This window comes from Sinocyclocheilus anshuiensis, unplaced genomic scaffold, assembly GCF_001515605.1.
Source record: "Sinocyclocheilus anshuiensis isolate Anshui unplaced genomic scaffold, SAMN03320099.WGS_v1.1 scaffold1051, whole genome shotgun sequence".
Classification (NCBI taxonomy): domain Eukaryota; kingdom Metazoa; phylum Chordata; class Actinopteri; order Cypriniformes; family Cyprinidae; genus Sinocyclocheilus; species Sinocyclocheilus anshuiensis.
The window spans coordinates 1,021,693-1,036,988 of record NW_015546234.1 but is presented as its reverse complement, the minus strand read 5'-3'; the positions used below and the strand labels follow the sequence as shown (position 1 = coordinate 1,036,988).

General features: G+C 37.3%; 2 protein-coding genes across 2 annotated transcripts in view; both read right to left on the bottom strand.

The window, feature by feature from the left end:
• Positions 1–4,027, bottom strand: part of LOC107701493 (serine/threonine-protein phosphatase 2A 56 kDa regulatory subunit epsilon isoform-like) — a 22,514-nt gene extending 18,487 nt beyond the window's left edge. The window contains exon 1 of the mRNA XM_016503510.1: positions 3,531–4,027. The gene's annotated coding sequence lies outside the window, so the exon portion shown is untranslated. The remainder of the gene's footprint in view (positions 1–3,530) is intronic.
• A 3,130-nt stretch (positions 4,028–7,157) lies between these two features.
• The window catches only part of LOC107701492 (sphingosine-1-phosphate phosphatase 1-like), a 12,546-nt gene continuing 4,407 nt past the window's right edge, over positions 7,158–15,296 (bottom strand). The window contains exons 2-3 of the mRNA XM_016503509.1: positions 11,730–11,819; positions 7,158–8,781 (exon numbers count right to left, since the gene is read on the bottom strand). Of these exons, the coding sequence (XP_016358995.1) occupies positions 8,230–8,781; positions 11,730–11,819 (642 nt within the window). The 3' untranslated portion in view covers positions 7,158–8,229. The remainder of the gene's footprint in view (positions 8,782–11,729; positions 11,820–15,296) is intronic.

Here is a 15,296-nt window from a genome sequence, read left to right as displayed (position 1 = left end):
ATTTTTTTTTTTTTTTTTTTTTTTTTTTAGAAAATTACAGAGTTTCGCAAGACAAGACCCTTATTCCTCGGCTGGGATCGTGTAGAGCCCTTTGAAGCTGCACTGAAACTGCAATTTAGACCATCAGCCCATTGATTCCCATTGAAGTCCATTATATGGAGAAAAATCCTGTAATGTTTTCCTCAAAGACCTTAATTTCTTTTCGACAAAGAAAGACATGAGCATCTTGGATTACATGGGGGAGAGTGAATTATCAGGAAATTTTTATTCTGCAGTGAACTAATCCTTTAAGCAAGATCTCATGCCAAACAAAAACTCTTTGCTAATAAATTTCACAACTGAGTGTGTAGCTGACAGTTATCAGGCTGATAAATGTGAGGCTGTCATAACACCAGTCATAAACTAAAAGGACTTTGGAGGCAAAGGCATGCCATTTAGGGAAGTGTTTCTGCCATCCTCACTGCTGCTTATGAATTGAAAAACAAGAACAAGTCATTTAAGAAAAGTAAATTATGATTAACAATTATGTCAACCCAAACTGTAATATAAAAGGTCACAAATCTGAAATTATAATAAACAATGACGTCATAACATCAACTAAACATCATAACATCACTAAACTTCAGATAGTGACAAGGTTTCAGTGATCTGTTTTTCATACAATGAGCCACATGTAGTCCGTGGATGCCTTACCAAAACAGAGATGAACTTAAGACCACTAGACCCTTATGTAAAAGTGAACTTTGAAAAACAGCCGACTGCTTTTCCATTCTGCAGATTTGTTTACATTATGGTGACTCTAATATAGCCCTAAACGGCCTGCCAGTACGAGCTTGAGATTTAAAGTGCTAAGAAACAAAGCACCGCACACTTAACGATGGTCCAAGATTTATTTCCCATTCATCTAACAGTATTATAAATCAACATACCAAGTTGTTTATCAGATGTTCAAGGTTTCATACACAAGGACTTTGCATACATCGCTAAGAGAAGGACTGTGATAATGTTTAAGTCCATTAATTGAATGTAAAATGTAAGCTTCAGAGTTCATAGACTGAACTATTAAACTTCTCACGCCATGTCAAGCAAGGAAATGTCAACTAGGCAGTCAGGACTTTGACCTGGCTGTTCTGAAGTGTAAAATGTCGTCTACTGAAGCTGTTTGGTTATACATTTACTTAAGAGTGTAGGATCATTGTTCTACAGCATGACCCACATTCAGTTAAGCTTCGGCTCACAAACGGACACCTTGACGCTCTTACAACCTCCAGTGAAACACCCTTGCAAAATACAGAATCTGTTACGACTGTGCAAAGTTGTCGCATCCCTGAGGCGGCAAAGCAGCTCCAAATTATTACACTACCTTACATCACGATCAGGACATGGTACACCTCTGATCCATTTTTTTTTTTTAGACAACACAACAACAATTTTTTTTTTTTTTTTTATGCGTTTAATGTTTTTTAGGTGGTTGATTAGCTACGCAAATTAAAGTGCTTACATATCCTGAAGCGTGCTGCCAGGGTTCTGTAACCTCCTGAAATGTTTTAAACCTCTCTCTTGGAGTTCATTTAGATGGGTCAAACAAAAATCCTATATTTATATGCCTGACCATCACCATACACCTATTTTTTGAGTGGACACTAGTGGCAGTTCTCATCCACTTGGTGTTCTTGGTTAAATTAAAACATGACTCCAGATGAAAAGAAAAAAAATTTGGGAGAGAGAGAAAAAGAGCAGCAACAACTTGTTGCACCACTTCTGTTAAAAGGCCAATTATGAATAAGTATGACCACAATTATTATTTTAATAATATTAATTATTTACAATGATTAGTCCTAAAAAAAAAAACTATTGTTTTTTTGTTTTTTTCAAACATACTGGCAGTTTTTGTGGACATTCATACATTGTCATTTTACCATGGTGAACAAGCAGAGGGTAACATGCTTCACGAACAAACTGATAGTTCTGTGTGACTGCCAATGCAGGCAAAAAGGGACAACCACATGCAAAAGTCAGAGAAAGTGGAAAGGCGGCTTAAAATATGACACTGGTATAATTCTCATTGTACTGACCAAATTTTGACATGCACATTAACAATTTTAGCAATGTTTGACATTTTTTTAAATCTAATAATTAAGCAATTTCATTTTACAAAATACTATTTTGTTTCAAAATCAAATTGTTCAAATCTGATGCGACATGACACACCTGACTATATTGTAATCCTTTCCATCTTCATGAGTAGCAAACACTTTTTTGCCCCAAAGAAACCACTTTCAATACATTCACACTTTCAAACTTCACAGACCTCAAATTTAAAAAGAACATACTGCAATACAACAGCTTCAGTCTGTTTGTTTCATAAGGAAGGTCCCTGAAACATACAATTGACTCATCTCAATGATTAGAATGCCTGACTCAAATTACAACCATTATACAGATAGTTATCCTTTACATTGACTCATTGCTTTTGGCAAAGTGAACACTGGATCTGAGTTTAAGTTTAAGACAGCAAACTTTCCTTCTACATATTGTAGGTACTCCAATACGCTTTATCCAAATCATGATCATTTTTATGTCGAGACTACAGACAGTTCTGACAAGTCACTCACATTGCTCAAGGTTTAACTACATTTTTGTTTCCAAAACAAAGTAAATTTTCTTTATCTCAGCAAAAGTGACTGGTATGAACTTGCAATGTGCTTTCTGATTAAATGCAAGACCTTGACAGATAAAAGTGTGTCCTGCCTCAATATAAACACTACCAGACATAAAACCAGGAGATCAGAAGAGGTCGAATCAGTGTGCCTGAAAAGTCTCAATTGTCAGCCCGCGAAACGCATGACTGCAGCTGTGGAACAAAAACAGGTGTGGAGTATATTGCATTCCCAAGAGCCTGAAAGACAAGGCCAATAGACAAGATTGTTGACTTGGTAAAGCCGGCAAAAGCAATAGAAAACCTGAAGGTGACAAATCCAACACTGCTTATTTGGATTTTTATGTTCAAAAATCGACCCTTTTCTGGACAATATATCAAATGGACACTTCAAAAAGGGCTTATGCAAGCTGCTAAAAGAGTTGAGAGAGGGAAATCAAAATAAGAATACTTCAGATTTGGAAAGTGAGATGATGTTCTCATCCCATCAAACGCTGATCAGACTCTCACAGGAGCCTAAGAATATACCTCAACATTTGGAAAGAAAATACAATAATCTTCACTGCACAGTGAACAACCGGTGCCCATTTCACAGCATTATCCCATACCAACATGAAGAAGGCGTTTCCGAACACTATCAAGTGAGCAAATATGTCCGAAACTGAACGACAGGATTGTAATCAAAGCACGATCGTGTCTTTAACAGCCTATAAACACGAATCGACCTCAGTGGTTTTGATCTTTTAGAGTGCATAGCTCTCTAGTTATAAATAATTAGCTAGTCAGTCTGCTTTAAATGACCGGCCGCTTGTTAAATATCACGCAAAATCCCTATCAACTTAGTAATGCAGTGTTTAATTGGGTTTCTTACCTCTCTCGATGGTTCTCGGGTCCAGGTGGTTCGTTTTAAGCAGCTAACCTTGTACTTGCAGGCGACCCAGCTAGCCAGCTAACTCAAACGCTTCACTATCGGACTATTTAAACCGGTCTCGGCTTTGGAATACAATCCGCGTATGAATAGTGACGATTTTTCCGATTGAAGTCACACCAAAATCCCCGTTTATGAGATAATTAGCAAGCCGTCTGACGGTATGTCAGCATTGCACTGCTAGCAGGAGCTCCCCGTACAGCTAATCCGTTAGCTGCCGTCCCACCCTGCACCAAAAGCCACATTCATACACATTCACTGACCGACTACATACCCAGATGTTGGTCACTAAGGTAAGAATGTTCTTTATCCTTACTGCTAAACTCACTAAGCGACTAACTGCTAACCTGTTATCACAAGTATATGTTAGCAGGCTGTGCTAGTGCTCTGTGCCAATTTTTTCCTGGCTCAAAACAGACCGCTAAACCAAGCGTGATGAAACGCTGGTTTATGCTGTTAGGCCAATGATTGGCTACTCGCTGCACAACGAGCGCGTGGATTGGCCAGTGGACTGTCAATCAAAAACTGTTTAGGCACGCCTCGAAAGTCAAACGTCATTGATGTCGAGGAGCTATGGAGGTAGGTTGCGGCGTAAATGTCTGAGATGGAGATTGGATGAAGACAAGGACCAGAAATGCCCGTATGGCGAGAAATGTCACCCGAGTTGTGGTCCCCTCGGACTCCTCTGTTTGCCTCAAATGAGTCGCATGACTCACATTACAACAAAGTAATTATGCTTATAAAGCCGTAGACTACTAGACAAACGATTCCACTATCGTCTTCTATTCTTAGAAAAGGATTTGGGGGATTTTTCCCCTCTTAAATTACTGAGTCCTCGCTTGGAACACGGTGTTACATAACTTGAATGACACTGACCAGTGATGATGCTTCTTTTCGTTCATTTTCATTCACCCTTCCATCCATTAGTTCTCGTTTCTCTCAGCTGAGCCAATTTAATACTTCCGTTGGAATTATTTCTTTTACTAACATGCCGTTAAAAGAATGATTAATTAGTTGGCTATATAGTTATATATAGTTGTAGTCTCTGGACCAATTAACATTTTGAGTTGTGCTGTACAGTAGGCTATATTGAATCTCGGCCATGAACTTTTTCTGAACTATGTAACGAGCATAAATAAATCCCAGTAAACACGTTTAGACATGGGAAGACAGTTTTAAGTATATAACTCTGACTGTTCAATGGCCTTTAGTGTTTAGTGCTAATGTTTGGTACGAATAGGTGCTTTTGAATGAATCTTTTAAGTGAACAGAGGATTCAATTTCCCTAACGAATCTTTTTTACTTGCTTAAATTCTTTCTTTTCCATTTTTATTTTATTTATTTATTTATTTGTAGTAGTAATACAATATAATATATAAGAAAAATAAAGAATCGGTTAAGTGAAAGATTCACTCACAACACACAAAAGATACTCACTAGACGCCACCTACTGGTTTAATGATGCAGAAAAGGTTTCTGCGCGAATCATAGAACAAATCTTTTTGGAGAACGGATTCAAAAGATTCGAGTCACTGAATCAAAATTGCCATCACTAATGACTTTTGTAGATCAGCTTTTATAAAGATCAGCTCTTAAACTGTTTTTGCAGTGAACTACACAATTTGAACATAATTACATAAATATTTCAATTTTCAGTACTTGAGAAGAGTTCATGGAGAATCCATTCTACTGTACTGTTCTCCACTATGTACTTTGTACGTACAACCACAGGATGGCGATAGAGTATCTTAACTTTGTTCCTGCCATTCTCAGTACGAGATGAACTCACTGAGCACGGTTCAGTTCAACATTCTAACCGGGAAGATGACAAATAAAATGATCATGATGCTTTTTTTTTCAGGTCCGGTGTAAAAAGTATAAATATTCCATGTAGTTTTTAATTATTGTGAGGTCATAAAACTGCATTCATTTTTTAGATTAAATGGGTTTTTATTATTATTATTATTTTATTTATTTTTTGTGAAAAATAAAAACTGCAATACAGAGCCTAAATATGTGTATTGTACAATTAGCTATAGTGTGGAAATATATGTGTGGTAGGTAATAAGCAAGGTCCTCTAGCACTTACACAGTGGGTTAAAATCAATACATGCAGAAAGTAGACCTTTGTCCAAAGAGCTGACAAATTGAGAAATGAGTATGTGTGCCTCTGAACCTTGCTGGATCAAGGGAACTCAAGCACACACACTTACAATGATAAGGGGAAACACTGCAAGCCAAGCATTTAGTTAGTCATAATAATCAAAAAGCCATTTTCACAAACATCATGCTGTAATATAAAATGTTCATACTGCTCTGATCACTTTGTAATGGAAAAAAAATACTCATTTCAGATGACAAGAACACAAATACAGTGGTAATTCATACTGTTTTATTCACGTTAATAATGAGAACAGAAAAATTGCAAGAACATTGCAGACGAGGAGCCATAGATTACAGATACAGCATGTGTGAGTTTAGATGACCGTGAATGGCTCAAAGCTCAGCACTGGTAAGGCGTACAAGCTTCATTCATAATGCATTTCCTTGCAGGAAACCCTAAAACATCATCCAGCCATCTGTGATATGATATCCACTTTAGCTCAGTGCACTGTAAAATAAAACAGCTCATCATTCAGTTATGGTACATTTACTATTTGCACAACTGATCACTATTGAATATATGCACAACTGTAAAGAAGTCAATTACATAACCAACAATGAGTTTTTGCAAATAAACGTTATGGATGTGTGACAATATTTTCTATATCATTTGCACCATCAAAACTGTTTACAGAAAGACAGCTGTGGTGTCTTGTGCCTAGTTGGAGGATAAAGTTGCGCTGAAGAAATAAGGATGCAAGGCACTGGGGTTTCTGAGCAGTGAGCAATGAATGTATATCAGAGATCTGTCTTCTCTTACTGGCTTTACAACATTTCCTTGTGAAACTGAACACTAACAAAATACACTTCAAGAACAGAATACTAGTTCAATGACAGACAACATATCAACTACCTAAGTTAATACTGATAATTTCTTACAATCAGAAAACACGTTGGATTTACTGTGGCCATGTTGTCATGCCCATAATGATATTTAAATAGATAAAACTGCAGTGAATTCAGACAAGTGGACAAAGCAAGGATGCTCAGTCATTCTATGAAATGAAGCCACACTTAGTGTGTTCCTGGAGAAAGAGGATTTCAGTGCATCTCCTCCAAACTGCTGACAGTACGGGATAACATGGATGTCTTAACGCAGTCGAATGGAGAGACATGCAGAACACCTGCAGCACAGTCTGCACTACACAGCTCTGAATTTTAATATCTCAATTTAGCCTAAGGTTACTAAAAGAGACAAAAATTAAAAATCATCATGTCATCATTTACTCACCTTCATGTCATTCCAAACCTGTGAATTTATTCTGTGATACACAAAAGAAGATTATAAAAAAGTTTCAACAAAGTCAATGGGTTTCTTTTTTTTGACAAAGAGGTTTGAAACATGAAGGTGAGTAAATTATGAATTTTGGGTGAACTATCCCTTTAAGAACTAGAAAGGAAATGAGAAGCACTAACAGAAATATTACAAAAATCCAATAGTAATTATTTAAATTAAAAATATCAGAGTACTGAGCTATTTGCACACTGCATAAATCTTACTCCCTGTAGTAATTTTTAAAAACATATCTGACATATTTATAAATAATACATTGACAAAGACAATGTTAAAGATATGCTGCATTCATATTCAGGTTGGTATTTTCCTAGCTTGGGTTTCAGAGCAACACATCTACTGGAAGTTCCTGTATACAGCATTCATACTGACAGGAAGTTCCCTCCCCTCATGCTCTCAATGCATTACCGCTTATTGTGAGGCGTGAGCTCAACCTGTTTTTAGACAAGAGCAACTTTCTACACCTCTCAGATTTTGGAGTGTCTTCCCTGAACCACTGAATGAACCATTAGGGCCACAGCACTGATCTGGAATGGACCCACGAGAGAAGAAACAAGCCCTAGAAAGAACAGAGAATTACAAAATGTTATGAGAACGAGCCCTTGAGAAAAAACAATGACAAGGATACAAATGTCTGACAAGGGTGTTCACTCAGGTCAGTTTGCTTCAGAAGGATGAAAACAGATGGGAAGGGCAAAAAGCCTGTACAGCGAGAAACAATCCTGCGTATTGTTGAGTGAGAGAAAACACAAGAGTCCAGGATGGGTGGATGTCAGTCTGCTGAGGGAAAACCACTGAAGACAAATGCAGGAAACATTTGAAACCTTTTTGGGTGTGGCTATAAACATCACTGTTCAAGAGTCATGAGCTTTGAACAGGTCCTGAAGATCATGACATCACACACAATCACTTTCAAGCTGTCCGATTACCCACCGTTGGCAGCAAATGTGCCAAAAACCCTATTCAAATGTATCCGTTTGATAAAATCTGTAAACAAAACAAGTGAAATAAATTAGCATGGAAATGGAGCTGGTGAAATGATCAAAATCATGAACGTGTTTGCAACCAAAAGGCTTCTCCAAGTTTGTTTTGACTACAACTGTGGACCTTTACTAGTCCAGGTCATGTATAGGTTAAGCTAGGATAAAAACCGGATAATAACAAGACTGAACGGAGGGATTTTCTTCAGGATAAGCCAAGGAAGCCAAAGAGAAGTGGCACCAGGAAAACGCAGCAGTAAGCCACTGTGCCGTAGACCATAAACCGGTACGCGAGTTCCACGTGCGCGTGTTGTCTAGCCTTCCGCACGTCATCCAAAGGAACGCCGAAGATCTTGCACGCCAGTGGGATCGCCACCACCTTCATGGCAGCCCTGACGGCTAGAAGCACGGCCACTCCTACCAGGAGCCGCATGATGGAACGGGTCAATAAGGCCCCGTCGATCAGGGGCAGAGTGAGTGGGAGAGCTTCTTCGGGGGGATCTGGCTGCAGACCCAGTTGGTGGTTCAGGCGGGATGCCAACGCGGCTCCGGCAGCTGTGGCCAACGCTTGGGCCGTGTCGCCACGGGAGGTGCTCCATGAGTCCAGCGAGAAGGCCACCAAGCTGAAACCAACATGCAGAAGCAGGATGACCAGAGGGGCATAGCTGTGGGACAGGTAGAACGTGTCGATGTCATGCAGCATGGGCTGAAGGACCACCAGGATGAGCACACTGTAGAGGAAGCCTGTGATCACCTCCTGTGAAGATGAAGGCACAAACTTATTAGATTTTATTATTGAAGGGATTCTCTCGAAAATTTTAATTCTGTCATCATTTAGTCACCTTCATGTCATTCCAAACCCATAAGACCTTCGAAACACAAATTAAGATTTTTGTTAATGAAACCTGAGAGGTTTCTGTCCCTTAAACTTCTTGTTTCACACCGATTCATTTTGTGACAGCTTTGACCTTTTTGTATCTTTAAGTTTTGGTTACCTGGACTTTCAATGGAGGGATAGAAGCTTCTCAGGTTCCCTAAAAATATCCTAATTTGTGTTTCATAGATTTAGTCTTATGGGTTTGAAACGACATGAGAGTGAGCAAGTGATAACAGAATTTATATTTTTTGGGTGAACTATCCCTTTAATGATACTCTATTTTCCAGTAGCCCTTGGGTTATTATGATTCAAATTAGGAACCATTAAGTCAAACATGTTAATATTGTTCACACATGGTGTAATTTTTAGACAAACTTCCATTTAAATTGTCATTGTTTATTCACTACAGGCCAGGCAAACACATGAAGGTTAGTGAAAACGGGTATTGCTTTGCATGAGAAAGGTGGCGTTCAAGCATCAATGATCTGTATAAACAGTGTATGAGTCATTATGGAAACAGGACTCCTTTGTGTGTAGAATTAACAAAAACATTCACCCCAAAATGAAACATTGCAATGTATTTATTAACTATACAAAAGGTCTTGGTTACCATAACATGTCGAAACAGACCTGAGAACAGGCTGGAAGAATATAGCAAGTAGATCTGATAAAGAGGTATTATTTATGTAGGTTTTACGCACACTTTAGCTGCTTTATGTTTGTGCATGGCACAAAAGTTAAAAGTCGATGTTCAGGGCATCTCTCCATTTTATGTGAGGTTTCACAGACAGCAGATGTCCAAGTCTTTGCTTCCAGCTCACTTTTTGTGGAAGACATAGCAAGAGTCATATGGAGCACTTTATGTTACTTTTAGGGTGCTTTTGCCTCATATTTGCTTGACAGTGTCAATTTCATTATGATACAGAGTGGCAAGGATATTCTTCACAATTTCCTTTTTTTCTTTTGTTCCACAGAAGTAAGTGACAAGGATCTGGAGAGGCACGAGGCAGTAAATTATCTATTTTGTCCCTTTTCGTCTGATCAGGCACATTCAAGGTTAACAAGATTAGAGACTTTGGACACCTCACGAGAACACTACAATCTGATAGTCTTTATGAGATAAACTTATGCAGTTATGTACTTTAAAATGGGCACAATCCTAAACTGTCAAACAGCCCATCACGGGCTCAACAATAAGGAGTTTTTGATCCTGGCTTGGTTGGGTTTCTAGTCCAGATTGGTCCAGATTTTCACTCACCTTGCCAACATTTTCACACAAATAAGAAATATTTTAGCAACATTTTTTTTCTCAATGTCAAAAAGTGTCCAAATTCACCTGAATTCACCCTATGTATTATTTTAACCATAGACATTACAAAGGGATAGTTTAATAAATCTCATTGGTTCTCCCGTATTCAGGCAAACGTGTTTTTGAGCTTCCACAAGAACTGACGAGTTTAGTTCTTGTGCATCAAGTACAGTTGACTTGATCATATTTAATGAGCTCTATGCACCTTTTGAACAGTCAAAGTTCTGGTTCCATGGACTTTCAATGGAAGGATATAAAATATCCTTCCTATATATAAAAATATAATATTTGTATTTTGAAGATAAACAAAAGTATTATTGGTTTGGAATGACATAAAGGCAGGATGTCTTGCAAGCAAGACACTGTAAAAAAGCTAGATATGATCTCTCTGCCTGTGTACAACCAACAATTTTTTAAAAAGCTTTATAATTAATTCAAATTAAATTAATTCAAATTACATTTTTTAACTGACAGCCCTATTTTTAAAACATTTAGACATGAGCTATAAAATAATTTTATGATTATAGCATGTGCAAAAAAAATTGCATGTGATCAATGAACCTAAGATACAATTTTGTCTAATGTCCAAGCTCAGACTGGCCTGGGGTCATGATCGGACCATCCTTAACGCTGAGCCCTGGTCCACAGACTTCACACAGTGTACAATCTAGACTTCCTAAATCATTGGGTGTGCAGATTTCCACAAAGATGATTCAGCCACCTTCTCTGAAAGCACAGCATTAAAATAACAAGGTTCCCATCACCTAGGCAACTAGCATCTGCTTTCTTAATCTGTCCCTTCTCACCAGCAGCATTTAAACCAATAAAGACACACAGCCTTTGCAAAAAATAACAGGTGCAAGAAGTCATTTGTAATTGTTACTACATGTGCAACCTGCAGCACTGATGACTAACACACAGCATGTCAATCATGATGACTAATGTAAAGCTTGCGTTTCAAACTATCTATCGGCCTCTGTCTGCTCAACACATCAAAATGATCACCAATGGCTCATACAAGCCCAGGGGAAGCAATTATCCAGTCAGAGATCTTCTGTGAGGAAAAGCATTGAAAACAGATGAGCATTTGAAGATCAGAGGATACTGAGTCAGCCGAGATGACTCACTGATTTGTTTCGTTACTGACAGAAGAGGGTTGCAAAAGACTAAAGCAGCATATATTAAGCTTCTTTTTGAACTGCTACCAAAACCTTAGACACGAAGCAGCAGGAAAGTTCCTCAACTTCGAAACTTGTGGACAGAGCAAGTTATAATGGACAGCTGAATGTGCCTGAACTGCATAAAACATATTAATATTCTCTGAATAACCATTACAGCTGGTTATTCTAACAGTGCAATGGACTGAAACGGTTATGCTTCTTAAAGGGTTAGTTCATCCAAAAATGAAAACTCTGTTTCATTTACTCTCCCTCTATTTGTTCCAAAACCTATATGTTGATGATCCCTTAGTTTAAGGCAATAAGAAAGAATTATTAAATGTGATGAAAACTTTACTCACCAGGACAGAGTGCATGCCCATGTAAATCCTGCTGATGCACACGAGGACACTCCAGAACAGAGCGATGCTCAATCCAAACATGAATGGGTACTGTTAAACAAAGAGAGGAAAGACTTGAGGAATTGCAGTAAGGTAATTTCTTAAAACCAGTTAAAACTAGGGTTATTAACTAAAACCAACACCATAAAAAAACAAAATTGGTAGTAAAATAGATGTTAACTGAAATGAGAAAAAAAAAAAAAGTTTTATGTCAGCTAGTTGCCAAGGCAGCATTTTTTCATTTTATTGTTTAACTTGATGTACTAAAATAACTAACACCGAAATAAACATTTATAAAAACTATATATACATATTTACAAAAAATAATAATAAAATGCCAAAAAACTATTTTACTACAAACTGAACAAAAATTTAAATGAAAACTAAATTATACTAAAATAACACTGGTTAAAACACATGATCTAAATTTCTACAGACTACAAAACTCAAAATATTATACTTAATTCAAACAGTGTACTGTTCAAAAGCTGTTGTAGATGTTTCTAGAGCAGCAAATCAGCATATTAGAATGATTTCTGAAGGATCACGTGACTCAGACTGAAGTAATGACTGCTGACAATTCCGATTTGTCATCACACGACTAAATTGCATTTTAAAACAAAGAAAGAGACATTTTAAATTGTAATAATATTTCACAATATTACTGTTTCTACTGTTTTTAAACACATAAATGCAGCCTTGGTGAGCATAAGAGAAATGTAAAAATCCTAATCTCGGTAGTGTTAGTGTATGTATATCATAATCCAACCTTTATTCTTTATCCAAGAATGTAGTGTTTCTTCACACCATCACACGACTAAATTGCATTTTAAAACAAAGAAAGAGACATTTTAAATTGTAATAATATTTCACAATATTACTGTTTCTACTGTTTTTAAACACATAAATGCAGCCTTGTAAGAGATAAGAGAAATGTAAAAATCCTAATCTCGGTAGTGTTAGTGTATGTATATCATAATCCAACCTTTATTCAAGTGGTATCCAAGAATGTAGTGTTTCTTCACACAAAAGAGAAAGCTGAACTAACTGTTTAAAACAGGAATAAAAAAAGCGTATTATATAACTTTTAACAAATTAACAAATTAAGCAACAGTATCAGGACAGAGCTGGACGAAATACCTTATGAGTCCATCAAGGATTGAGACCACCAGGCACACGGTTAATGTAAATTCATATATTTGATGAATTCCTGAACATACTCTAATACTTCAGAGGCAGACCAAGTGCAGTTGCAAGAGACGTGGATCGAAGTAGCTGCTGATCTGCAGAAATGCCTCTGGATTTCTCATCATTCAGACAACAGATCTATTCGTTTTTGGCATTCAGCTGAACTTTCCTTTTGTGCTCATGCATTTATTTGCTCCAGTAGTCTGGGCAATATACCAGTACCTCCCACAATCCCATCAACATTGACTACTCTGTGTGTACATTAAAAATTTGAGCTGACTTGACCTCACTGCTTCTCCAGCAACTTCCAAAATAAAGCTTTAACGCAAATTTTCAGTTTCCCATAGAAAAAAAAAGAGGTAAATTTCCTCATACATCTAGACTTGTTTGAATATACAGAAAATCAACAGGCCAGAGCAATGGTGAAAGAAGAGGAAACATGTTTGAGGCTATTGTTCCTAGTTTCCTGTTAAATTTAAGCAGATATGAAAGCAAGATAATAAACTATAGGGACTGTGTTCCGTTTTGTGCTCAAAGAGCTGGATAATACTTTCAGTCTTCAGTAGGTACACGGCACATTATCAGTCAGTTTCGGCTGACTTCAGAAAAACTGCCGGGGGAAAATGAATAAGAAGTCCGCCATGAGAATCTGTCAAAAGCAAAAGACCAAGAAAAGCTTCTACAGAACTAGATCAGATCCCTGTCGTATATTTATTTATGATTTAACGCCATGTCAGCAGCAGTGGCTATATTCATGGCAAGAGGAAACATTTCAATTTCACAATTCAGTCGTATAAATCATTTCAAAACAATTTTGTTTGAAAATTATATATATAAATAAATATGTACAAATATACAAAAACACATATAATAAAAATAATAACAAGAACAAAAGTAATAAGAACAATTATATGGAGTCTTTCAGCTTAATGCATGACAAAAATGTGTCCCTGTCGTATATAATATGTGTATCAAAAAGAATTATAGCACAACCTCTTCTGACTATATGCTAATTGTTGTTGAAAATAATGACTTCTTTGACACCAACAAGAATATGATTCTGATAACTCAGCAGAGAAATCCATATTTATGAATAATACAGTGCACTGCACAAACCTTTAGTGGTTAAGTAAAAAAAACCTGCATATTTTGCAAAAAAACGATTAATGTCCTGTCTGGAAATGCATTCACTGGGAATCTTGATTTCCAGATGAGCTAGTTCTACAATAATATGGAGAAGTAAAACAATTTTGCAATGGATGCAACAGACTAAGGACAGATGACTTTTGAGATCTGAAAATCAATATTTTGAGCACCAGTGAATAAACGTCTCTTTAAAAGAAGGACAATCATTCTAGCATGTCAACACTGAACCGGATTAACTTCACAGAGCATTGGCATTAAGAATATGCCTCAAATATTATGCTTCATTAAATGAGACGCATACAAGTACACAGTGCTTGATGGAGAGAGTAAATGGTTTTAATAGCTAAATGAACTAACATGTATGTAGAGTATGTATTCATGTATGCAGGGTGCGATTTGTGAAAAAAGCAGAGGGGGGGATGCTTTTGAAAACTTTTTTCTCTCTCCATAGGTGGAAGGTAAGGGTAAGGCTGTAGCCTAAGTAACCTAATGTTAGTGTAATTTGTTAATAACGCACATCATAAACCCATCTTTTTAGGCAAGTAGGCCTACCATATAATGGGTGTTTTTAATACGACGGGAACTGTATTTAACGTGATCACAATCTATTAAAAACATTGTAAGTTAGGCCTATTAATTGTAATGATTTCATTTCCACGGTTATTCAAGCAACGAATAAATTATATAGAGAAAGCGAGCAAAGAACACAGTATTAACGGAGCTTTTTGAAACTCCGAATCAGTTAAACCATTGAGTCGTAAAATGATTCACTGTTTCGAAGCACTCCAATCGGATCGCGTATTGCAAATCATTTGATTCGGGACTTCAAAGCACGTATCGAGAATCATTTGAGTAAGATCAGGACCTCGAAGCGAGATCGTGGGATGTTTTTATCTCCACCGGGGATAAAAATTATTCAGCAGAGGCAGGGATGCATAAACCAGAGGGGGGGAAATCACCCCAATCTCAGGTGCCAAGTTTGTGTCAATGTAGGGCTGTGCAATTAATCGCATGCGATTGTCATGCGCATCTCATCAGTAAAGCCAGTTCCGTGATTAGTAGTAAATCGCCATCATCTGCTTTCAGATGGAGCGGCATTTAATACACTGAGCCGTAGCTCAGTGACAAGCTAGGCGATATCGCGTTCATAATCGAATGTGATTCATCTGCGATTATGAACGCGATATTGCCTAA